Source organism: Antechinus flavipes, chromosome 5, assembly GCF_016432865.1.
Source record: "Antechinus flavipes isolate AdamAnt ecotype Samford, QLD, Australia chromosome 5, AdamAnt_v2, whole genome shotgun sequence".
NCBI lineage: Eukaryota > Metazoa > Chordata > Mammalia > Dasyuromorphia > Dasyuridae > Antechinus > Antechinus flavipes.
Genome location: NC_067402.1, coordinates 49,147,494 through 49,174,497, shown reverse-complemented (window position 1 = coordinate 49,174,497; position 27,004 = coordinate 49,147,494). Strand labels below are relative to the sequence as shown.

The following is a 27,004-nucleotide window of genomic DNA, read 5'->3' as shown; positions in this document are numbered from 1 at the left end:
ATTTTTCACTTTTTTTCCCCCTAAGCCTTAATGTACAAAATGACTAATATGGAAATGTTTTCCATAATTGTAAAAACAAAGCAATTTATTAAGCATTTATTAAGCACTAATAATGTGTCAAGCAGTCTTTTTGGTGATAAGGATGGATTCAAGGTAGAAGGGAGACTCAGGGTCTTACTGGTTAGAAAATAGAGGAGAAAAACTTAGCAAGAGAAGCTAAATTATTATTCTTTCTTGTCTGAAATTCACAAATTATTTATTATGTTCATACTCTTTTGTGAATAATGAATATCTGACAATAAAAGAAATATTTACTGGTGTTGTGAAGGTAATATCTAGATAATAATTTAGACATAATGGGCTGGAAAATTAGTATGATTAGGAACAATTTTTATGACTCACATAAAGTCATACCAAAGTTTGCTTATATTTTGATTAATATGTGTATATTTAGTGGCATTCCTTGTATATTAAGCAGAATTAGTATGGTAGGAATAAAGCCTTGGCAAAAGAATGTCATCATCCAAGGGGACAAGATTTCATCCTTTGGGGGTAAACTTTCTCCCTTTGGTCCCTGAATATCATTTTGACTCTATCATTCATATCCATGGGCCATCACTCCCAGGATCCAGTCATCTTGTTGCTCCTAAATCAACATGTCTCTTCTCCCATTTGACTATAAACTCTTTGAGGGTAGAGATTATCCTTTGCCTCTTTTTAAAAATCCCCAATGCTTAGTATAGTGCCTGTCACATAGTAGTTGCTTACTAAATGTTTAATGATTGATTAATTCCCCCCAACTCTTATAGGGGTACAGTCAACACTCTCTTGGGTCCAAACTGATATGTCTCTCAGTGCCAACAAGTAAATTGTGTTTTATATTCCAACTACTTTTGACCTAGTTGAAAGAATCCTTAGTTGTATCTCTGGTGTGAAGGAAAGTTATCTATAATGTATAGTCATTTGCTGTTAGTTTAAGGCCAAAAAAGTTTAAAGTTGTTCACTTTACTTTTTACATTTTGATATTCTGAACAGGATACATTAAAAATGTTGTCCACACATTTCTTTTAATTGAATGGTTCTCTTTCAAAGTATTCTAATCAGCTTAGATTAAGAAGCTTAGCAAAAGAAAAATAGGGATGTGATGGCCTTTTTTTTTTTTTTATGTTCTTGACCATTAAAACCCTTGTCATTCCACTTGACTGGGGACAGGCGTATGAATCTTAATTGGTTTCTCTAGCAGTGAGTTGAGTGATAACTACTTAAGCAATTATAGTCCTACACATGGGCATTTTAAACATGTTAATTCATGGATAGCTGTCCTCAGGCAAAGAAATAGTCCTAGGTTTCTCAGGTCATATAGAAGTAGGAGGAAGTGCCTTTATTGTTTGCATTTCTTGTAAACTCTTCTCATTTTGTTAATGAGAATCATCATCATTCTCCAGCATCAAGCTAATAAAGGAGGCAAGGAACAAATTACCTCTAGAAATAAGAGAGCTGTTATCCATCAACTACTCCTATATATAAAATTAAGAAGCTTTAATATTGTCAGGCTTGGTTTTAGATCTATATTGACATTTGAGAGCAGGGAAGGTAGGATGAAAGACCTTCCTAGAAGCCCCATGTGGAAGTTTTTGAATGGAAGGAAATAGTGAAGCAAAAATACATATTCCCTTCTACATTGAATTTTGATGACAGTTTCCAACACTTTTTTGGTTACAAAGGTTTTATGCTAAATATGATTTCTCTTTTTCATTTGCACTCATATTTGCATGATGTTAACCACACAGGCTGACCTGGCAAAAGAAAATTGGAAAGTGTTATTGTACTGGGCTTATGGCACTAAACAGTAATCATTAAGACACTTGATTGGTGATATAAACATAGTTCATTATTTGGTGGGCAAGGAAAGCATTGGTCCTTATTATTTCTCAAGAGTCCATTTTTATTCCAGCAATCAAATTTAATCATTTGATTGGCACTAGATGGTATAGGAACTTTATGCATTGACTTTGCCTAGGAACTGTGATATGGTGTGAAAATTTAAGAAAAACTTCAGAGGAGATCTTTGTACTTTGACAATGAAATAAAGAGCTTTTGAACCTTGAACACAATGAAGACACATTTTCTGAGTATTTAACTGCAGCAATGTAATGGACAGGGACAATAGAAACAAATAGAAAATAGAAATCTTGTCATAAAGGATTTTAGGGGTAATGGTGTTAGGATGGGCTACACTTATGATTTCACTAGTACAGAGGAAATCCCATGGAGAAAATTAACTCTTGCCATGTAAATCTTCTCTTCTCTCACATCTAAGAGTTATATTGCCTGGAGTCTGGACAGTTTAAGTGACTGATCCAACATCACACAATATGTATCAGAGCTAAGACTTCAGAACTCAGTTCGAGCTGATGGTGAGACTGGTTCTTTATTTGTTAAGTCAACAGACTCTCATTTTTGATTTTATGAATGAATGCTTGAATGAAAAAGTGTTTATGGATTCCTTACTATATTCGAAACCCTCTCAAAGCTAGGTGCTAGGATGCAAAAACAAAAGCAAACACAATCCTTGCCTTGAAAGAGCTTCCTTATGTAATGAAGAATACCACATATTTGGGGGAGCATTGTAATGGAAAGAATGTTATATTAGGAGTCAAAAAACTTAGGGTTTCTTCATGGCTCAATCATTGATTTATCATGTGACTTAGAAAGTGACCTTATATCCTTAGGCCAGTGTCTTCATCTCATCTAAATTTTGTATGTCTTTCAGTATGTGCTTTGCAATTGAGTAGAAGCCTAATAAATGTTGAATTGTGCTGAATGGAGCACATGATTAAGGATTTGATAGCATTTAAATAAATGATTATAAAAAAATCACTTCCAAATCTGCTCATCCTGCTCAATGTTCTTGTATCACCACTAATTGCCCACATTAAGGGATTGACACAATGACTTACACTAGAAATCTTCCCGATTACTGTTTGGAAGAACCATTGGATGAGCAAGTGTGTTTTGGTTCCAAGAGATTGATACCTTTTCATTTAAACTTCCAGGGCATGTTATAATATGCTGACGAATGGTTATTTTGGCTCATTAGCTAGTCAGTTGACATAATGAGGGAATTTAAAAATTTATAGCCAAGGAGAATTTGGCTTAAATGCATAGGGTTATTCTATCTACCAGATGCTATTGACTTGAGTTTTAGTTTCCACTGAATGAAAAAATGAAGATGAGAATTTGTATCATTTTTATTAATTTATTTTACTCACCTTTAAATTTGGTTTATTTTAGCTTATTTTGTTTTTATTTAAGAATTTTCCTTTTGATAAAATATAATTAAGAATCGGAAAATAAATATTTGCTTGTAAATATCTCCATATTTTCTCTAAAACAAAGGCCCATATTTTGAATACCAATTAGTTATGGAATATGCCTGACTCCAAAAAATTAAAATAAGTATCACTTGGAGGGCAATGGAGGGAATGGGTAAGTGGCAACAGAAAACAGATCAGGAACTATGAAAAAGAATCAGAGTAAAGAATGTTAAAAAAAAGATTTTGAAAAATAAAGGTGGTTGATCATGAACAAGGTTTAAGCAATGGATAGAACATGTAGTATTCATTCTCACAATGCTAAGAGAAAGTAAGGAAGAGTACCTGGATGATGGGTGGATCCCCTTAGTAATTTATCAGAGGACACAAACAAGATTCACACAATCTGGGTAGTGATCTTGGAACATTTTAGTATTGATTGTATGCTGGAATAACGCCAGAGTATGGGATTTGGTAAGAAATAAACAAATACATGAAAATTTAACTTGGATTTTTATCCAACTTAAAAGGCTGTTTTTTTTACTAGAAATATTTCATAATCTATTTTATACAACATTATTGCAACAGATTTTTTTACTGAATTGTATTGTACTGTGCTTTATTATAAATAGTATTTACAAGAAATTATACAACAAAAATGGCCCGAGTAGTTGTAGAATGGTTAGTTCTGAGTATATTACTTTTAGGATTTTAATTACATGGCCATGAATGTTAAAGTCTTAGTTTGATATTCTTTTTAAATTTCCATTTTTGATGTATTGATTTTCGTTAATTTCTTCTTTTCTCCCTTCTCTTCCTTTTCCTCTACATTCTCCTCCTCCTCCTCCTCCTCTTCTTCCTTTCTTTTTTAAAATGATGTACTCCAGAGTATTTTTGGCCTTGGGCTATGTTTTTGACACCTCTGGACTAAAGCATACTAAATAACATTTTCTTTAGTTAGCTTTCCCTCATATCTGGAACATTCTCCCTTCTCAGTTCTGTGATCTTTTACAGGAAGTCTTTCCCAACTCCTCTGAATTCTTAATTCTGTTATTTCCTATTTACTTTGTAAATAATTTTTTTTTTGCTTATATTTGTTTGTATGTTGTCTCCCCCATTAGAATGTAAACTTTTTTTATTTAAAGACTCTTTTTAAAAAATCTCTCTTTGTATCCCCCCACTAAGCTTAGCATAGTGCCTGACACAGTAGGAACTTAATAAATGTTTATTGATTAATTGACTTAAAAATAAATAAATAGCTCTCTCTGAAGGAGAAGAGGGACAGAAAGATTCAAGTGACAGAAAAACAAAAGTTCACAGTAAAAAATCTATTTAAAAATGATCAACTTTTCATATGGCCACATTCAAATGTGAAGGGAATCACGCTAAATAAAAAACCACTAGGGACTACTGTTAGCTACTAGCGTGATCCCACTCAGCAATAAGTATTAGAACATTTCTCATGCTCACTCTGATGAACATTTCCCTGATCCCAGAGAGCACTGGGAAAATCCTCATCCTTCTGTGATTAGCATAGAGGAGGTGACCTCTATCCCTTATCTTTATTCTTTCCCCATGATAATACTGGCTTCATTATACTAAGGACATGATCTATGTGAATTGGTCTAATTAGTCTGGTCTGACCAAGGTTTCTACCCACAGGGAAACTTACCCTACACTCATTTGCTGTTTTTTAATTGACACTAATCAAGCAGCATAGGACACATTGTATCATATAGTCACTCACACAAATGTGGACTGTCTGTAGTTTTTAATTTGTGACCACAGAAACAAAAGTAATAAATCAGATATACGATTGTTACACAGACTGACTGACTGTAGCTCCTCTCCATTAAATGTAGGCAGTTCCTATCAGTCTACAGACGTGGCCCCAAACAAGGAGTTTAGGAATGAACACAATTTGAGTATTCATAGGCTCTATCTTCCAAACTTACTGCCTGTGGTCACTTCCGTGGGGAGCTAGCGAGTGCCTCCAGTATTGCAATGAGCAAATATGGCCCCATTTAATTTTCTGCTCATGGCCTCATGGCTTATATATACTTCTAAGCCAGAAGCTGATTCTTCTTTTGATCATAAACATTTCCCACACACACTGCCTTGCTGTTGATTAAGCTTTTTAGTTACTTAATGATAGATTTATATCTGGAACATTATGTAACTTTTTATCTAAACTCCTCATTTTATAAATAAGGAAACTGAGTTACAGAAAGGTAAATTTACTTGCTCAATGTCATATAAATGTTCAGTCCTCTGGTTTCATCTTTATGCACCTGGTTTATCACCTGAGATGTGGGTGCCAGAGGTATCCCATTTCCAAACAATTCAGCTGCATTCAGCAATTTGTAATCTCATTTGGGTGATTGTGTTGGCAAAGATCTTGGAGTAATTTACCATTTCCTTATCTAATTTTACAGATGAGGAAACTGAGACAATCAGGGTTATGATTTGTCCACTGTCACACAGCTAGTAAGTGTCTGAAACTGGGTTTGAACTCGGGAAGTTGAATCTTCCTAACCCCAGGCCATCACTCTATGCCTTGTGGAGCCATCCAGCTGCCTCTATATACTCACACCCACATTAAGGAATTGTAAGGTAAAATATGCCTTATAGAGAAATACTTCCAGACTTTAGGAATACAAGCACTACCTATAACAAAATGTGTCTATATTGACTAAAAAGGAGGAAAAAAAAATGTTTGTGAAATAGAGTTGAAGGGAATACAGAGGGAATAAGTAATAAACCCTTCTGGGCATAGGTATATATAATAGCTAACTAGCATTTGTATAGTACTTTAAGGTTTGCAAAACACTGTATGTATACACATATGCATACATAAATGTATGTATACACACACTAAACACATATACAAATGCATATGTATATGTATGCACACATATGCATACATATAGACACAATATAGGACAGGTATACATACACATTATATTTATATACACATTCACAGATAGACAATATATATGCATGAATGCACATATGCATCAATACACAAATTGTTTCATTTAATCCTTATAAAAGCTATGAGAGGTAAGTGGTATTATCCCCATTATACCAAGGCTAGATCACACAGAGTTTCAGGCAGAGATTTTTTAAAATGTCTCAGATTTCAAACTTGGGTCTTTCTGACTTCAGTTCCGGTATCCCCTGCATGCTATACTTTGCAGTTACACACATACACATATGTCCAGAATGTGTCACTCCTGCCTCTGACCCAGGTGATCAGTTTGTACCAATAGAGAGGTCTTCTCTACCAGAAGTTTCCCATAAGAGGGAAATTACACCCCCAGACATAGATGACCTTTGTTCCGGACCCATGATTTTACTAGTATGGGGAACTTCTGGTATAGAAACCCCTTCCAAATCACTGTAAATTTTTCCTTAAGGAATTAAAGACTGAGAAATTCATTGCTTGGTTTACTGCTATACAGCAAGTATGTGCCTATCCCAGGACTTGACTCTGAGGATATCCCTTTATCCACTGTGTCATCAGTTGACAAGCTTTTAGTAAACATTTACTATATACCTAGAACTATCATAAACATGGAAGATTTTTTAAAAAATATATAAAAATGAAACAATCCCTATTCTATTGGAAATCATATTTTTCTGGTGAAGATAGCTTGTTCATATAAGTATGTTTTTGAAATTAGATTCAAACATGAATACAAAGGGGTTTTAGGAAGGAATGGAGTGGAATCTAAGTATATCAAGAAAAGCCTTATATACCCAACAATACTTGATATGTGTCTTGGAGGAAACTATGGATTCAACAGTTTCTCTTTTCTTCCCTCTTTCCCTTCCCCCCCCCCCCGTCTCCTTCCTGTCATTCTTCCTTTTATTTTTTTCCTTCCTCTTCCCTTCACTCCTTCCCTTCCTTCATTCCCTTTCTCCCTTCTTTTCCTCCCTCCCTCTCTTCCCTTCCTTCCTTCCCTTCCCTCCTTTCTTTCCCTCCCTCCTTTCTTTCTTTCCCTCCCTTCCGTCCCTCTTTCCCCCTTCTTCCTTTCTTCTCTCCTTCCTTCTTCCCTTCCTTCCTCCTCCTTCCCTCCCTCCCTTCCTTTCTCTTCTTTTCCTCCCTCCCTCCCTCCTTCCCTTCCCTCCTTTCCTTTCCTTCCTTTTCCTCCTTTCCTTCCCTCCTTTCCTTTCCTTCCTTCTTTCCCTCCCTCCCTCCCTTCCCTTCCCTCCTTTCTTTTCCTTCCCTCCCTCCTTCCCTCTATCCCATCTTCCTCCCTTCCTTCCTTCTTCAGGAAGTAGTTTAATAAGAGAGAATAAAGGATATTAAATAGGAAAGTGCCGTCCAAACAGGGTCTTTTGTTGAAATTGTCTTATGGTCTAGGTATGTTTTTTTTTTTTTTGTTTTTTTTAAACTGTATAGTAGTGTCTTGCCGTACTACCCATGCAGGCATACAGAACAGAATTTTAGCTTGCCTTGTCCTTCTGTTAGAGAGTGTATTAACCTAAATAGCCACAGTCATTCAGCTTGACATCTTAGTGAGCAAAAGAAATTGTAGCAACAGAGAAAAGAAAAAGGCCAATCTCAGCTTTCCCTAGGTGGTTTCTATATGTGCAGGTAAAATGCATTGTGGACTATAAGTCCACAAATCATGAATGAGGGACACAATCATTTAATGAAGCAATTGTCCAAAAATTGTCCGAATGGAGGAGGTTGAAAATTTTAATAATATGTGAATTTTATTATCTTGGCCAGAACCTGAATCTGGGAATTGCAAGTTTTTCATAATTGACCACAAGGGGGAGAACTCTAATTCTCCATGCACACTTTTAATACCATGTGTAAAACCTGAAAGGAATGAGTAAGTTTGAATTTTGTAATATGCTGCTTTATTTCCCTTTCCTTATGGAAGACAGGCAGATCTTACTGATGAAAACAGACTTAACTATTTGAGTAGAAATGCTGGGAAGTTCTTGTGATTCCACGGAAATAAAAATTACATCTGTTATGTCATGTTCATGGAAGGATATTGATGTCATACCAGTGAAGACAACAGGATTTTTTGATTCAACAAGGTATCTTTTCCCCTTTCAAAGAAAATTAATATGTCATTTACAGAAAAAAACTAAAACACTTCTAAAACTTTCTTGAATGTGAGATAAAAATAAATCACTTCGACCTTCCTTGAATCAAATAAATGTTTTTCAATACCAAAATCAATTTTATTAAGTAGAAATTCCATATTTTTTGTTTGATTCCAATTTTTAATGATGACAATGAACATCAATAATATATATTCATAATGCTAAAAAGTTGGGCTTTTTTGGTTGTGGTTGTTGTTGTTGTTTTTTTTTTTTTTTTTTTTTGACTTGACCATTATTTGCTCTAGTACTTGGGTTCTGGTAACAGTCTTTATAGACATAATGTGCCTCTAAAATTTTTACATGAAACTTTCTGAATTTTAATATTTCTTGGTATTTCATTCTTATGTCATGTGAAATGCTAAATGAGGATCATACTCATAGAATGGAAAGAGAAATGGGAGATCATGTGGTCTGACCCTTTTGTTCTACAAACAATCTGAGAAATAGAAGAAAAGTTGCTTGTTCATGGCCATGGAGTACAAAGCAAAAGAGATGAGATTTGAACTCAAATTCTTATTCCAGAACTTGCTTACATTTGGCTATGCCACAATTATAGGGGCATTGATGACCTCACAGCTATAGAAAACTCTACCAATTAAAGTCAGAGTCTCCTCTGCAATGGTAAGAATTACCTGGGACACTGAGAGATTAAATGACTTGTCTTCATATGTTTCAGATGGAGGACTTGAACCCCAAATCTTGCTGAATAGGGAGCAAGTTCTCTGTTATGCTACACAATAGTATTAACATTAATACCAATAATATTATGGATTTGTATAGTTCTTTAGGCTCTACAAAAAGCTCTCGTGTTCCTCATCTGACCCTTACCAATACTCTCAAATTTGTTAATGGGGAAATGGGATGGAGAAAAGTTGAGACTTAGCAAGACTTATACAAGCAGTGAATTGCTGAGAAAGGTTTCAGAACCCCTGAATTGGAGGAAGGACCTCAGTGGTTACACAGTCCAATCTATATATGAAAGGAATCCCCACTATAGCATAACCAAATATAGAGTTTGCATAGCTTCTGCTTAAAGACCTCCAAGGAAGAGAAACTCATCTTTGAGATGGCCCATCTCATGTTTGGACTTGGAAGTGTTTCTTAACATCACTTTTGACTATTGTATAACCAGAACTTCAACCAAGGTTTTCTGACATGTCATTTTCTATTCTATTATACTGAAATAATTATATGACTGATTAAAAATTTACTTTAAGCATCCAAATGAAATCTGGCATAACACTTGTATTAGTTATATGTCTCTGAGCCAGTTATTTAACCTCTTTATGTCTCAATTTCTTCATCTGTAAAATGGAAATATAATAGTGCCAACTTCCCAGGGTGCTATGAGGAAAAATGAGATATCTTTAAAGCACTTTGTAAACCTCAAAGTTTTTTTTTTTTTAAACAGATGGTAGTTGTCATTCATTCTCATCCTATGTGATTGTCTATGTGATTTCCCCTTAATAAATTCTGTATAGAAAGTCTACAGGGTTATTTAGGACCCCATTTCTATATCTTAAATTTGTGGGTACCAGTATAACTTGTCTTTCCCCCTTGACTAATAAATTCTGTATAGAAACTCTACAAAGTGATTTATTATCCCATTTCTATGTCTTAATTTTCTTTGGATAACAGTATGAATTATCTAGAATCCCACTTCTATGTCTTAACTTTCTGTGGGTACCAGTATAAATTGTTATCCTACACAACCAGTCAAACTCCTTTTCCTGGATAACATCTTTTCTGCTCCACTCGATTATGGGTAATATGCTGCATGAGTTACATAATGGTATAGGAGTTAGAGTTGAATTGAGAGTTGATAAGGTCAAGTCTTAGGGGTCAAGAAGAATGGGATTCTAATGTTATCTGTGACAAATACTAGCAGTGTGACTCTGGATAAATTACTAAAATTAATGTCCCAGGAAAATATATAAACTTATTATGTTCCAAGGAAGTTTTTTCTCTGTAACAAGGCCAGAAGATCTCTATCCTGATAAAGTCCCAAGTCCAGACTTTTGCTCATCATTTCCTTTCTCATCTCCATCATCCTACAAGTAATAAATTATCAGCCTGATCCTCACTGTTGAGTCTATTATTGCAGTTGTCACAAACATGCTTCGAGTATTTTTCTACTCAATGAGTTTGAATGTCAGGATTTTCATTTATTTACAAAAGATCAATCAATATATCTATCTTTCTGTGCAATGAATACTAAACATGAAAGAATAGTACCAGTACTCTTTCTGAGTTCCACTGAAGATGTTGATGAAATAAAAGATGAGTTGTTACTCCTCTCCTTCATTGTATGTAGGACGTTGAGAAATATTCTGTCTTTATCTTGTTGATGTTCTCACAAAAGAGGTGGAAAGAAATCTCTGCATGATCCCTAGATACTCGCAAGACAGTAGGTTATGATATTGCAGAAAAGAAAAGTAAGTTTTTTTTTTATTAAAAAGAATCATTTTAACACAGAATAATAGAGAACTAAGGGCAGGTGAAGAAATTTAGATGCAAACTGGTAACTTTTCCTGAGATTTGGAAGTAAATTAAGCAACTAATGGGCAAAGAAATTATTTTAACTGATATAGATGTGTATTAAATAATTTTCACTTATTTGTAGTAAAATATTATTCTCAAGGATGATGAAACAAGATCAAAGAAAGTAAATTTTTTTCCATGGTTATTTACCTGAAAGTATCAATGTGGAGACTTGAAGCTCTAGGTATGCTGACCCCCAAGTATTAATGCTCAATGATGCCTTTCTACAGAAATTAGTGTCAAAGGAAAAATAATATGTTTCCATTAAGAACTAATTTTATCCAGCAAGCTATTCAGGTGCTTTTAGAGATAATCATTGAAGTTGACAAAAGTGCTGCTTTCATTAAAATTATATAAGCAGATCTGAGAAATATGATAAAATTTGCAAATAAATGTCAACCTTTGTTAAAGAAAAGTTCGGGTTTGAAAAGTGGTCAGGCAGAACCAATATTTGATTAATTGCTTCAAAAAGTAGTAAATGGAAGCTGGTAAACAATGACTAATTTCCATATTATTTGACTATGTCCAGTTAGAAATAACTTCAGCAAGAAACTAAATAACTAGCTGACAGCCTACCTTCTGGTAGCTTTCAATGAGCTATTGTGTCCCTTGGCTTTGCAATAAACCATTTATCTCATTACATTTCTAGATAAACATTCCCAAATAATGCTTATTTATGCAGTCTTGAGACTTATTTGCAAAGGTTATATGGTTGTGGTCTGAATGCAGGGAACTTAGTATGGATTTTTCACATTCAAGTCTCCATGGAAATTGGTGAAGAATTGTGATAGAAATGAAATGAGTACATAAAAGCAAGCTTCCCCCTCCCAACTCTTTGGTTGATGAATACAGAATATACTTATGTGAATCAATTTTGGGAATGTCAAGAAGGCAACAAACCTCATTAAAAAATTTAATTTCTCTTTTTAATTCAAGTTAATAAAAAGCAAGCAATGAATAAAAAAAAAATTGAGAAATTTCCTTTTCCTTCTTTATATCCTAAAATATAAGAGAAGATATTTTCTGAAATATTTTGACTAGGATAGAGAAAAGACACTCATTACTAAGTCTATAAAAATCAGATAAATAAAAGAATTATTTTCTCAATTATTTTATTTACGTCCCAGGGAAATTAGGATTTAATTAACAAACCAAGCAAAACAAATTTTAAAACATAGCTTGATTCTGTCTTCAAAGTTATACTCATTATTTTATCTATTTTTCCTTTCAAGATCCATTATCTTTAATCATAGTATATTTCTTCAAAAGACTTGTACTTTTTCTCTCATGTCTCAATTATTTTTGTCTTGGTTTCCTATCCTTGGCTTCCTGGTTTTTTCTTTCACACTTAAGATTTTCCTAACAAATGACAGCAAAATCCACATTTGTCCAGTTTTGCTCCAACAATGAATTTTTCCTTACATGATGAGTTATATAATTGTAGTATTGATAATTGACCATGTAGGCAGTATTTTATTTTATAGGTTGCATTTTGTGTACGATTAATCAGTTAAATAAAAATGTCTTCAGTTCATTAGATTTTGAGAGTGAATAGCTTTAGAAATGTTAATACAGAGGTTATTTAGACCACATCACATCTACTTTAAATAGGCTTTTTAAATTATTATTTTATTTTATTATTATTTTAAAAAATATTTTATTTTATTTTATAATAACTTTATATTGACAGAATCCATGCCAGGGTAATTTTTTTTTACAACATTATCCTTTGCACTCGCTTCTGTTCTGAATTTTTCCCCTCCCTCCCTCCAGCCCCTCCCCTAGATGGCAAGCAGTCCTATATATGTTAGATATGTTGCAGTATATCCTAGATACAATATATGTTTGCAGAACCGAACAGTTCTCTTGTTGCACAGGGAGAATTGGATTCAGAAGGTAAAAATAACCTGGGAAGAAAAACAAAAATGCAAATAGTTCACATTCGTTTCCCAGTGTTCTTTCTTTGGGTGTAGCTGCTTCTGTCCATCATTAAATAGGCTTTTGACAACAGAATCTTACTGACCTTGCTGACAAAGAAATTATCCTATCATTTTCTTGCTAATTAATCTGATTTTAGCGATCAATGATTGTTTTTCATGATCTTCTACCTTTCAATGATCATTTTCATAAATGATCAATTATTAAGCATCTTCTATGTGTAATAAATCAATTCATATTTATTAAAAGCTTAATAATAACAATCCATACTTACAATGAGCTTACATTCTAATAAGAGAGACAAAAATTACACACATCATATACTCATGTATAATGTATATATATATGTACATGCATATATGTAGACACAGATACATAGATGGGTGAATTGGTAAACATGGAGAAAATGGTACTTTGGCTTCATTTTAAGGAAGAGAGAGACTATGAGGTGGAAGGAAGGAAGGAGTACATAATAGATATGCAGGATGCAAAGATTTAGAAATGAGAGTTGGGATTTCTTCTGTGAAATATAGATATGGCTGGATCACAGAGTTCAGAAAGTAGTATCTAGTGAGATTAGAAGAATAGGTTGGGGTTAGGTTGTATAGTTTTGAAAGCTAAATAGAGAAATTTATATTCTTTTCTAGAAGCAACAGGAAATCACTGTGAGAGAGTTCATATGGTTGGATATATGCTTAAGAAAAAGTACTTGGGAAGCATTGTGTAGAACAAACAGGATGATGAATCTGACAAACAATTGGCTATTGCAATACTCTAGGTGAGAAATGATGAAAGCCAGAACAAATGTGTTTTTATTTGTATAGTTAGAGAGGTGATAGAAGAGAGGTGGCTTAAACTTAAAAATAGCAAGATCTGGCAACTATGATTGGCTATGTGAAATGAAGAACATACAAAGGAGACCAATATAATGACAAAAATACTCACCTAGAGTGATGTAAGGATGATGTTATTTCTATAGAAATAAGGATATGTGTGTAAGAAGCAAGGATTTTGGGGAAAGATGAGCACTATTTTTGAAGTGAGTTGTCTCCACAACATTGAGTTTGAAATGTCCAGGAGGTATTTGGTGGTAAAAGACTGAAACATGGTTAGAGACACTGGGAATTGGGTATATAAATTGGGGAGTCATTTACGCAGAGATGATAATTAACCCAATGAAATCTGATGAGGTTAAGATAAAGTAAAGGGAAGGTGAGAAAAAGAATATAGGACAGGACCATAAGGATTACCCATAGTAAGGGATATCATGTGGATGATCCAACAAAGAAGATTTAGTTTTAAAGGTTTTAAAGGTAGAATTACATTATTTCATTTTAGAAGTTTTAAAGGTCGAAGATGAACTGGAAGACTATGTTACAGAAACACAGAAAGGAAAGGGTATCTAGGTGCAGAGGATGGTCAGTAGAGTCAGCATCAAGTTGAAAAAGATTAGGACTGAGAAAAAAAACTATCAGATTTATAATTTAAGAAGTCACTGATAACCTTGAAAAAAAAGTTCAGGCAGTGAGTGTAGATACACTTCAAGTACTGTGGTTGAGAAAGAAAGAAGAGATAGAAGATGGTACCTCTTAAAGTATAGAAGAACTTAATGAATTTTTTTCCTATTACATTAAAAATAATTTTAAATATTTAAAAAAATGTATTGTCCTCATTCTGCACAGTTAGAATATTTTCTTCAGCTTTATTCAGCTGCCTTGTAAGAAGGAGGAGTGAAAGTGAGGGGTAAAAATAATAAACTAGCTTGGCTCTGTGAGAGATAAAATAAAGGGGAAAATGTCACCCCTATCATCAGAGTGTAACTACATATGTGGTATTCAAACCAATCAAAGCATGAAGAAATATGTAACCTGCTTTTGGAGCATTTCTTCACAATCATTTATTTCTAGGCTGATGATACTAAAAAGTGCGAGGGGTCCTTACTCTAGATCTCTTGACATTAGATGGATGATGAAAGATGACTAATGCTTTTCTTTCATTCTTCCTTACTCTTCCTACATGACTGTTTTGGGTACATCTTTTCCAGGTATATATCTCTGTTTTTTATATTGTACAATTCTTTCTTGGAAATGTAATGAACTGTGCTGACAGTTATTCTTTGAGTGACCTACAACTTTAAAAATGTTTTGTTGTTTTTTGTTTTTTTCTGTTACTATCATCAACAACAACAAAAAAGAATCTTACCTTGATACAAATTGTAATGGGCTGAGGCTTGAGTTGATGCACTGAGGTCCCAAGCACATGAGGCTAAATAGTAATTGGACCATACTCTATTAATATATAAGCTTGGAGAAAGAATGGCCCCCACCCACTCTTTGTGCAAGTCCTGATGTGTTGTATAGGAAATGACAATTTTGGTGGGTGGAGGCAGGGGAGTGGAAAAGCCCCACGTTGGGCGCCAAATGTAATGACCGCGTATTTAAAATCAGCCAGAGTCAGGAATTCAGGTTAAGGGAAAAATCTTCAATATTTATTGAAGTGAAGAAGTGATAAAGATTGCAATAGCAAATATAGGCAAGAAAGATTGTGATAGCAAATATAGGCAGTTGCGACAGGAAACCAGCTAAGAGAGAGCGACGCGAGCCGAGCCAACCATGGCAATCCCGAGCCAACCGTGGCAATGGCAATCCCAAAAGTCTCTCCTCCCCTTCCCTTTTCCACTCCCCTGCCTCCACCCACCAAAATCGTCATTTCCTATACAACACATCAGGACTTGCACAAAGAGTGGGTGGGGGCCATTCTTTCTCCAAGCTTATATATTAATAGAGTATGGTCCAATTACTATTTAGCCTCATGTGCTTGGGACCTCAGTGCATCAACTCAAGCCTCAGCCCATTATATCAAATAATTGTAACAAGGTAAGAAATGAACACAATGATCATACTATAAAAATATGCCTTTTACCACGTCTGTGGTGTACCCCTCTCTACAAAGAGGTGATAAAATTCACCAACAGTCTACTGAAGTAATGGTCACTGTATTGATAACAGTTCTGAAGTCTTTGTTTCATTTTCTTTTAAAAAATATTGTGTAAATTATTCTCCCAGTTCCTATGTCTTTAATTCTTCAAGAGCTGTACTATTTCATGATTCTCAGACTACTGTCATCATCCAAAGAATGTTTAAATTTTGAAAGCTAAACATCCTGGATCAGTTGTGCATCTGTTGAGTTATAGTGTCATTGATTTATTTTTTATATTTTATATCAACATTTAACATCAATAATACCAATTTAGTAGCTTTTGTTGTTGCTATTTCAATTATTTTCAAAAGCACCTCAGCGGTTTTTATGATATCTATTCTAAGTCCTCATGAGTATTCTAAGTTCTCATTTCTCCTTCATTTCTCATTCACTCTTCAATCAAAACAACAAACATCTTTAAATTTTTACTACATGTCAGACATTATATAAAATACTAAGGATACTAAAGGAGGCAGAGAGTACTTGACTTCAAGTTAATGTATTTTTTCCCTGGTTTTTCATTTTGATTACTACATTATTTCATTAAACTCTTTTTTTATTAGTTATAATTGTTGGCTTTAACTGATTTGGAAGAGGGGTTCTTTTTGTATTATAGATTCCTTTTGCAGGCTGTTGAAGCCTAAGATAACTTTCTCAGAATAATATTTTAAAATACATAAAATAAAATATGTAAGATTACAAAGAAAATTAATTATATTGAAATATAGCTAGAGACCTATTAACATCTATCTATGGACCCCTTCTGGGTCTGTGGACTCCTCATTAACAATCCTTGAAATTTAGAATATCCTATTACATTTCCAAATTATTGGATTCACTCAACAATTATCTTTATTAGACATTTAAGCTATTGGCATTTTTTGATGATTATGTAAATTTAAACTATAAAACCCATTGTATGCATAACTATTTGAGCATATTTCCAATAAAGTATTGCCAGATTGCCCTCCCAAGGAATTTCAAAAGTTTACAATACCCCCTATAATATAGGCTAAGTATCGTTGTTCCTTCACAACCTTACTCAACAAACATTAAATCTGACATAATCTAATTCTTGGGCAGTTTAAGTGATACAATGGTTAGAATATTAGGTCTAGAGTCAGAAAGATTAATCTTTGTGAGTTCAAATCTGTTCTCAAACTTCCTTGCTATGTCACCTTGGACATGTTCATTGATCCACTCTGTCTCAGGTTCTTTCTCTGTAAAATGATCTGGAAAAGGAAATGCCAAACACTTCCAGTATCTCTGTCACCAAGAGACCAAAACATCTGAACAATAACAATCTGTCTCATCTTTATTGTCTAAATCTGAGGCTGTGAATAAATGGAAAATTACTGATTTAACATATTTTGAAAAAAAATTTTTATAGCAATTATACAGGTAGTAAAAAAGGAAATAAATATAATTTTCTGTGTTGTATGAATTTATTTACTCATATCAGCAAACAAGTGACTCTTATAAATTATTATTCTATTTCAAATAATTAAAAATGCTCTGGTTATATTACTTTACTATGTCAATGTGAATAAAATGATCTAAAGAAATCCATCTTCATCCTAAAGAGGTACGGGGGCAGGCCACACAACTTCTGCATCTAGCGTCACATGAATAGGCTTGTCATACATTCTTAAAAACTCTGCTGGAGTCAAGAAGTCTTCATCTTTGCACAGATACTTTATGATTTCTTCAGGAAGCAGAAGTTCAGGCACAAGATTGTGAAGGTTGTCTCCTGGTCCTTTAGTGCCCACTTTAACATTCTTTAAAAGGTACATGCCCAGTTTGAGCACCAGAGTGATGCATTCTGTGATCACCTCTGTTTTAGATTGTGATTGTGTGATATCTTCCAGATACATCACTGGTACAGTGACCACAGAGGTGTACCATTGCATGAAGAGTCTCGTTGGAATGTTATGAGACATAACTAAAATTTTAAGATCTTGGAGAAAAAACTCATCTTTATTTTCTTCATGAGAAACATAGTCTTGAAGAATTCGGTAAAGTGTCCCAGTGGAACTTTCAAGGATGTGTAGAATGGTGGTAGGGTATATAAGGAAGATCCCAGTAACGTTTTCTCCCAGGTGAACCTTGAGTATACATTGATATAGCTGCTCATAGTATTCAGTAATCATTTTCTTATCCACTTCTCCTGATATCTTGCCTACAAGAAATAATCTGTGGAGGAGGAATTTTTTAAATTGTAGTCTTCGTTTCTCTTCCAGAATATGTAGGAAACTTTTTCGTGGAACTTGGGGAATTATTATTTTCTGCTCCTGTCGTCCTCCATGCTTTGCATGGGGATGTGTTGACCGTCGTCGGGGGTCGTCTTGAGGTGTTCCTAAAGAATCACTGTATTCCCATCGGCGTCCATGCTGTGGTCTTGGGTAGTTTTTCTTTTGAATATTCATCTCATCAGGTTACCTTCTCAGTTAGAACTCAAGTTTGTCACGGTCTGACAAAAAATAAGGAATCACAGAACTCCACGTTTTATCAAAATCATTACACGGTAAGAATTTTAACTGTAATGACAATTGATTACTTGATAAATGAGAGGAAACTAAAATAGATGTGATTTCTGTAAAAAGCCTTGCTCAGTCCTCTTCAATTTTAATGGCTTCCTTCTGTGATAACTCTCAATTTATCCTGCATATATCTTTCTTGCACCTAGGTTTTCTTTTTCTTCTTTGCCTTTCTTTGTATGCTAAGTGCTTAGAATAGTGCCTGGCACATAGTAGGCACTTAATACATGCTAGTTCATCAATACAAAGAATAATAGTTTGATAAACTATTCTACTCTGTATAGGAGTTCAGGAATAAGTTGAAGGGAAAAGTTATTGAAAGAATTAAAGAGCTGCAAACATGGCCACAATAAAGAGCAATATTAACTTGAGTTTTTTCCTTTTTCCTCTATAATCATCTTTCCTAGTTAAACTTTCAAAATTCTCTCAGAATTTGATATCAAATAAAGAAGAATGTGAGTTGTAGACTATATCTCAAAGAGATACCTTTGCAAATAGATGCTTTTCAGTAGACCTATCTTTGCTGATGATAGTATGCCCTCTGATGTCTGATTTTTAGTTTAGAACATTAAAAACTAAATTATATTACTGAATTCTTATTATGGAATGATAGAAAAATTCAGACACTAACTTTTGTTACTGGTCACTATCCCTGTAATTCCTGAAGTAATTAATTTCATCTATTTTTCCCTTTCTAAATACCTAGGGGTGTTTGTTACATCCTTATTTGTTCTTCTGAAAAAAAAAAAAAGACTTCCCATCTTCCCCTTGTTTATACTTTCATTTCTTGTCTTTGTTCTCATATACTTTCAGGCAGGCTTCTTCATTTCCTCTGTATATTTTTCTTAGATTCAACTTACCCTTCCACTAATCACCAACTGCCAACATTTCAAAGTATTGTTGGTTGATCTTAGATTCCATTCCAAATATAGATAGATCTTCAGTTGATCAGAAATTCTAGCTAGTTTTAAAGGGCTAGTACTGAAGTGACAGTATCAGTCTTTCCATGAATGTGTACACATGTGCACACAAATATACAAACATAGTTTCATGCTCAGTTGGATTAGGGAAGCAAGAATTTCTTTTCCTTGATGGTGGACTTTGGTAAAGTAGTTTTGAGGGCTTAAACATCATGATACGGTTTGTAATATTCTCTGTTTGTGATGGTACTGGGAAAGTTTTTGGTATCTCTTTATTGCAAAATGTTTTAAAACACAAAGGACAATTCAGTGCTTAAACCATTAAATGTTGTTGTCATTTGGTTAAGATAAATGAGTAGTGTATTTTTTTTCTAGGATAACTGCTCCTATTAAAAAATAAAACTATGATTTTTTTTGGTAATCCTTATAATGTATATGATTAATCTGCTAATGATTTTCTTAATATTGAGTTATCATTTCCAGTATGGCTATAATTTTGTCATTGTGTATTATTTTTTTGTATATATTTCTTTTTAGTTTTGTGAGAATTTAAAGTTTTTATTGCACTATTCATTATTGAAAATGACTTATGTGCTTTTTATCTTTTTTGAGTATCAAATGCATATTTTTTTTCACAAAGAGTTTTTGTGCAGAGTACTTTGTGTTTTGACAAATAGTTTTTGTAACAGGAGTTAACTATTTTTTAAATGTTTCATATGGCACTCTTTAATAAATCCATGCACTCCACAGTTGCTTTCTTTGAGAATTAATTTATGCTTTGCATTCTTCTTCTAAGATTAGGTAGCTTAAGATATCTATTGGGTTGTTTGGGAGTTGTATTGTTTTTTTAAGTTTCATTCATTTATTTTTTTGTAATGATCAGTTTTTCTTGGGAAAAATTGTAATTGCTGATGATTCTCTTTATTTCCTCTCTGTTGTGAATTTTTATTATTCATTTTTTATTTCTATAGTTTTACTTTCCCCTCCCATGATCAGATGGGCTGATGGTTTATCAATTTTGAAAGTCTTTGAAAAACAATTTTATTTCTAAATTCAATAGTTTTTTAATTTTTAATTTAATAGTCTATTTCTGAACTAATTTTCAAGATTTTTTATATCTGATGTTTAGGGTCACTAATTTGTTTTCTAGACTTTTAAATTGTATTCTCAGTTCACTGATGTTCTTTTGAAATTTTATGTTTTCTAAGACATTTAGAAAATTTTCTGAAAACTGCTTTAGTTAAGTTCCCCCAAATTTGGTCTACTTTTCTTTTTAATTGTTATTATTAAATCTAATATAATTGTTTATTATTTCTATGATATTTTCCTCAACTCACCCATTCAGAAAATCATCATGTAATCTCTTTTAGAATTGTCTTTTCCTCATATTTCACTTTTTTTGTTAATATTATTTTATGCTCTATAAAAATGTTTACCATATTTGTCATTTTACATTTTTTTGATGCCTTTATGCTTTGCCTCAGAAGCAGCTTTGGCAATAATACAATATGATGCTGAAAAATAAGATTCCTGTTCAGACTATGCAATTTTTTTCAACAAATTGTTCAATTCCAAAATTTTCTTTTCTTTAAGCTCTTTTTTGGGGGAATTATCCAGTTCTGAGATAGGATTACTAAAGTCTGCCAACTTATCTTTTGAATTAGTAGCTATGTAGTTTTTTTTTTTTAATTCACCTAGGTTTTATGAAATTAAGTATGTACAGCTAATATTTTCATTGTTTATGTTGTCTGTGAGCATAATATAAACTTCACATTTATCTTTTTGACATTATCAGTTTTTTATTATTGCCTCATCCAAGATCCTGATTACAATAACTTTTCCATTGTTAAAGACACTCCTAAAACATTTATTTTTCCTCTCGTTCTGACTACACATTTGTTTAAAATTGTTATTTATATGTCTTATATTATTAGTTTTTATTTTATTTCTGTTCCTTAGATGAACTCTGATCAAATACTTTAACCCAATTATTGTCAAAATTTCCTCTTTTGTATCTGGATTTTTTTAGTTTGATTTTTTTTTTTTGATTCCTGCTATCTAGGTTATTTACATTAAATTAAACAACAAGCATTTATTAATCATCTTCTATTGTGTGAAGCTTTGGGCCAAATCTTAAAAATACAAAGACAAGATGAAAAATAGCCCCTGTCCTGAAGATGCTCAAGTGGGAGATATAACATGTCAACAGATAAGTAATTTAGTCCATATTATATATATATATGTATGTATATATTATTATTATTATTATTATTATTATTATTATTATTATTATTATTATTATTATTATTATTATAACTTTTTATTGACAGAATCCATGCCTGGGTAATTTTTTTACGACATTATCCCTTGCACTCACTTCTGTTCTAACTTTTCCCCTCCCTCCCTTCACCCCCTTCCCCAGCTGGCAAGCAGTCCTATACATGTTAAATATGTCACAGTATATCCTAGATACATTATATGTGTGTGGAACCGAACAGTTCTCTTGTTGCACAGGAAGAATTCGATTCAGAAGGTAAAAATTACCTGGGAAGAAAAACAAAAATGCAAACAAAAATGCATTTCCCAGTGTTCTTTCTTTGGGTGTAGCTGCTTCTTCTGTCCATCCTTGATCAATTGAAACTGGGTTAGATCTCTTTGTCAAAGAAATCCACTTCCATTAGCATACATCCTCATACAGTATCATTGTTGAGGTGTATATCAATCTCCTGGTTCTGCTCATTTCACTCAGCATAAGTTCGTGTAAGTCTCTCCAAGCCTCTCTGTATTCATCCTGCTGGTCATTTCTTTCAGAACAATAATATTCCATAACATTCATATACTACGATTTACCCAACCATTCTCCAATTGATGGGCATCCATTCATTTTCCAGCTTCTAGCCACTACAAACAGGGCTGCCACAAACATTTTGGCACATACAGGTCCCTTTCCCTTCTTTAAGATTTCTTTGGGATATAAGCCCAGTAGAAACACTGCTGGATCAAAGGGTATGCACAGTTTGATAACTTTTTGAGCACAGTTCCAAATTGCTCTCCAGAATGGCTGGATATATTCACAATTCCACCAACAATGTATCAGTGTCCCTGTTTTCCCACATCCCCTCCAACATTCCGCATTATCTTTCCCTGTCATTCTAGCCAATCTGACAAGTGTATAGTGGTATCTCAGAATTGTCTTAATTTGCATTTCTCTGATTAATAATGACTTGGAGCATATTTTCATATGGCTAGAAATAGTTTCAATTTTTTCATCTGAGAATTGTCTGTTCATATCCTTTGACCATTTATCAATTGGAGAATGGTTTGATTTCTTATAAATTAGAGTCAATTTTTTACATATTTTGGAAATGAGGCCTTTATCAGAACCTTTAACTATAAAAATATTTTCCCAGTTTATTGCTTCCCTTCTAATCTTGTCTGCATTAGTTTTGTTTGTATAGAAACTTTTCAATTTGATATAATCAAAAATTTCTATTTTGTAATCAATAATAATCTCTAGTTCCTCTTTGGTCATAAATTCCTTCCTCTTCCACAGGTCTGAGAGGTAAACTATCCTATGCTCTTCCAATTTATTTATAATCTCATTCTTTATGCCTAGGTCATGAACCCATTTTGACCTTATCTTGGTATTCGGTGTTAAGTGTGGGTCAATGCCTAGTTTCTGCCATACTAATTTCCAATTTTCCCAACAATTTTTATCAAATAATGAGTTCTTATCCCCAAAATTGGCATCTTTGGGTTTGTCAAACACTAGATTATTAAAGTTATTAGCTGTTTTGTCCTTTGAACCTAACCTATTCTATTGATCAACTAGTCTATTTCTTAGCCAATACCAGATGGTTTTGGTAACTGCTGCTTTATAATATAATTTTAGATCAGGTACAGCTAGGCCACCTTCATTTGATTTTTTTTTTCATTAATTCCCTTGAAATTCTTGACCTTTTGTTTTTCCATATGAACTTTGTTATTTTTTCTAAGTCATCAAAATAGTTTTTTGGTAGTTTGATTGGTATAGCGCTAAATAAATAGATTAGTTTAAGTAGTATTGTCATCTTTGTTATATTTGCTTGCCCAATCCAAGAGCATTTAATATTTTTCCAATTGATTAGATCAGACTTAACCATATTATATTAATATCCTAACTTCCAGCAATGAGTTGAGGACCAATACTGAATGTCTTAAGAGAAATGTTAAGAATGTCCTCTCTCAGGTCTGGTAGATATGTTTAATGAAAACCGAGGATAGTGAGATATTTATCATGAATTTTAAAAGAGAAGCTGTTCTATTGTCATGGCGGAAGTTGGAGAACCTTTTTTTTTCCTGATCAGTTGTGTAGGAGACATTAAGGAAGGGACAGTAATTACGAACTAGGTTTCACTTGGGATGGTGTGTTCTTAAGAGATCCAGATTTTCATGTGTTTAAGCATATGGAGAAGTGAAGAAATGGAAGGGAAGTTCCCTAGAAGACCCTAGGGAAGGAGTTTATGCACAGTAAAAGGGGAAAAAAGAGAAGGGGATAAGCAAGAGTGAATGAGGTTTAAGAGAAGGGAACTTTTTGATATAAGATGGGAAATATCCCCAATCTGAAATATGGCTGAAGGAGAAGGGATAGGCAGGGAAGGGAACAGGCATTTGTATAGTGACTACCGCATGCCAGCACTGTGTTATGCACTTTACAAATATTATTTCATTTAATCTGGAAGCAGGCGCTTCCTTCTTTTAAGAGTTCTGTAATGATGAAAGGATAGGGAGCCTACTTATTTTCTCTAAAACTTTAGAAGAAAAGGGAGATTGTGTCAGGAATGTCAGACTATAACTGTCCATTGGTCTGATTACCAGTTCTTTCAGAGCTCATATTTTGTACCATGCCCTTTTCCTTATCACAAAATAGCAGAAGATACAAATTTGGAAGACAACACTGTATACAGAGCATGAACTGGCCTGAATCACTTCATTGTTGAAAACAGCTATCTCTATCACAATTGATCATCACGTATTCTTGTTGCTGGTGTATACAATTCTCTTGGTTCTGCTCACTTCATCTAACATAGTTCATGTAAGTCTCTCCATGCCTTTCTGAAATCATCCTGCTGATAATTTCTTGTAGAACAATAATATTCCATAACATTTATATACTATAACTTATTCAGCCATTCCCCAACTGATGGGTATCCACTAAGTTTCCAGTTCTTTGCCACCACAGAAAGGGTTGCTATAAACATTTTTGGCACATGTGGGTCCTTTTCCTTTTTTATGATCCTTTTGGGATACAGGACCAGTAGCAACACTTCTGGATCAAGAGGTATGCACAGTTTAATAGTCCTTAGAAACTCAGATTCTAATGGGGAAAACAACATTGTTTTATATATAAATATATGAAGAGTAGATGGGAAGCAATCTGAGAAAGGTATTACTAATTAGGAGAATCAAGAAAGGCAAGAAAGGTAGGTTTTGAGTCTTGAAAGCAGCAAAGCCAAGAATCAGAATTGAACATTCCACATGTGGGGGATAGAAAAAAAGGTACAGATTCAGGACATGTACTGTTATGTGAAAGGATTAACAGGTAGGCCATTATAGCTATATCAAAGAGTATAAAGAGAAGAGTTTCCTTTACATGTCAGGTGATTTTATATTTGATCCTAGAGATAATAGGGAGAGACTAGAATTTTGGGATGATATGGGAAAATCTAAACTTTAGAAAAATCTTTTTTCTTTTGCATTTGAGAGTTTGGAACAATCAGTGATCTTTCTAAATAAGTTATCAATTATTTTAAGGAAGAAACTCTTCCCAAATAGAGATGGAGAAGGAGATTTGAGGTTGCAATAATTCAGATAAAGGATTATGAAGATCTAGCAAAGATGGCAATTGTGCTAGTGGTAGAGAAGGAAACATATCTGAAGGTAGAAACAATATTTGACAATGGATTGTCTATATGGCACTTCATACAAAACCACTAACACTGTATAGCACTAACAATATGACACTGAGGAGATGACAAATTTCTTGGGGATGTGAGCCTTTGTGATTGGAAGATTGTCTCTTTGTTCTGTAGAGTTAAAGAGAGGAATAGAAGGTCATTTATTGTAAGACCCAGAAAAGAAGTGATAGAGGACAGAAAGGAAAATAAAGTAATCCCTGTAGACACAAGAACCTTTCTGTGCCATTCCTATTTTTTCAGGTCCTATCATTTTCTTTCTTTCCGAGGCCTTTGTCAGCTACTTTCAAGTTTCCTGACTGCTAAATTAAAAAAATGTTTGCTTCTGAATTTTGACTTCTGTGCCAGATTTGAAGGTCATTGCAGTTGTGTGGAAAGCCCCAGGTTTGAGTCAAGGAGATTCAATCATTTTAACAGAAAGTCTACACCTCAAACTACTCCCTTTTTCAAGACTGGTTATTATGACTAAAGCATAATAGAGGGTGGGGCTCATTATTATGTTCCCTCTATTCCAAGGCCTAGGAAAATAATGAATGACGTACCCATAGAAACAACCCAAGAGTAAGGGGAAATTTTGACAAATGGCTGAGTGATCATGTACAGTTCAGCTCCCTTTTGTCACCTCAAAGTCATAACCAAGGCAACATGAGACAAGGGTGCAACAAAGAAACAAGAAGGAAAGGAGCAAAATCCTAGTTGATAAAAATCATCTCTTAGAAAATTGGGGGGGAAAGCAAAAGAAGAAATGAGTAAGCTAAAGAAAAGGGAAAGCTTTAATGCATCCTATAAACATGCTACTATTAAGGAAAGTAATGAGTCTCCAGAAGTAAAAGTTCATCCAACACCATTTACCAAAAGATGCTCTGAATCAATTCTGAGCCCACCTCAATTAGCTTCTGACTTGCTATTCAGTCCAATAATTGAAATGAAAGAACAACTAATATGCATAAGAATGAATGTAAAAACATTGAAAGGAGAGCAGAAAAAGTTGAACACGAGACTTGGCAGTTTGGCACGATCAGTGGTTTTTTTGAACAAGTCATCAATTATTTTAAGGAAGAAACTCTCCCAAATAGAAAATCAGAATGTGCTAGATCAAATAGCAAAAGAAAATGAAGTTGACCAAAAAAATATACATGAAAAGCTTAGATTTCCTATAGAGGAAAAGAAGACACCTCAAAGACTGAATTATTTGAACACTATTGCTGCCTCAGATAAATATGAAAAATCAGATAAAATGAATGCAATATTTCAGGCAATCACACAAAAAAAATATCCCTGGAATATTGAATTCAGAGGGCACCTTGGATATCAATAGTATCCACAAGGCAACTTCAGAGAGAAACCCTACTATAACATCCTGAAAAATATAGTTGACAATCTCCAGAGCTTCAGTGAAAAAGGGAGTAGCAGACGTGAAGATACAAGTTACACATCAAAAGGAGTTAATTCAAGCTGTCCTTGATTACGCATTCATGACTGGAAATAAAAGGAAGACCTGAAAAACACTAAGAAAATCAAGGGAAATTGGTCATCGCTCCAGATTTGCCTTTCCAAGAAAATTGAAAATATTCTATGAGAAAAAGGTGGGAGAATTTAAACATAATTAACAGCTTCCCACCAAAGCAAAATTAAAAATAAATTTTAAAACTCAGTATTGTACTTCTGGATTTGTAAACTGACCAAAATCT

General features: G+C 33.7%; 2 protein-coding genes across 2 annotated transcripts in view; one reads left to right on the top strand and one right to left on the bottom strand.

Moving 5' to 3' along the window:
• Positions 1–27,004, top strand: part of ZNF804B (zinc finger protein 804B) — a 584,010-nt gene that overhangs the window by 29,156 nt on the left and 527,850 nt on the right. The window lies entirely within an intron of this gene.
• Positions 17,329–19,358, bottom strand: TEX47 (testis expressed 47). Its single transcript, XM_051961555.1, has 2 exons — positions 19,300–19,358; positions 17,329–18,372 (listed from the first exon to the last, which is right to left on the bottom strand). The coding sequence occupies exon 2, from the start codon at positions 18,326–18,328 to the stop codon at positions 17,480–17,482; it is 849 nt and encodes a 282-aa protein (XP_051817515.1). The 5' UTR covers positions 18,329–18,372; positions 19,300–19,358; the 3' UTR covers positions 17,329–17,479.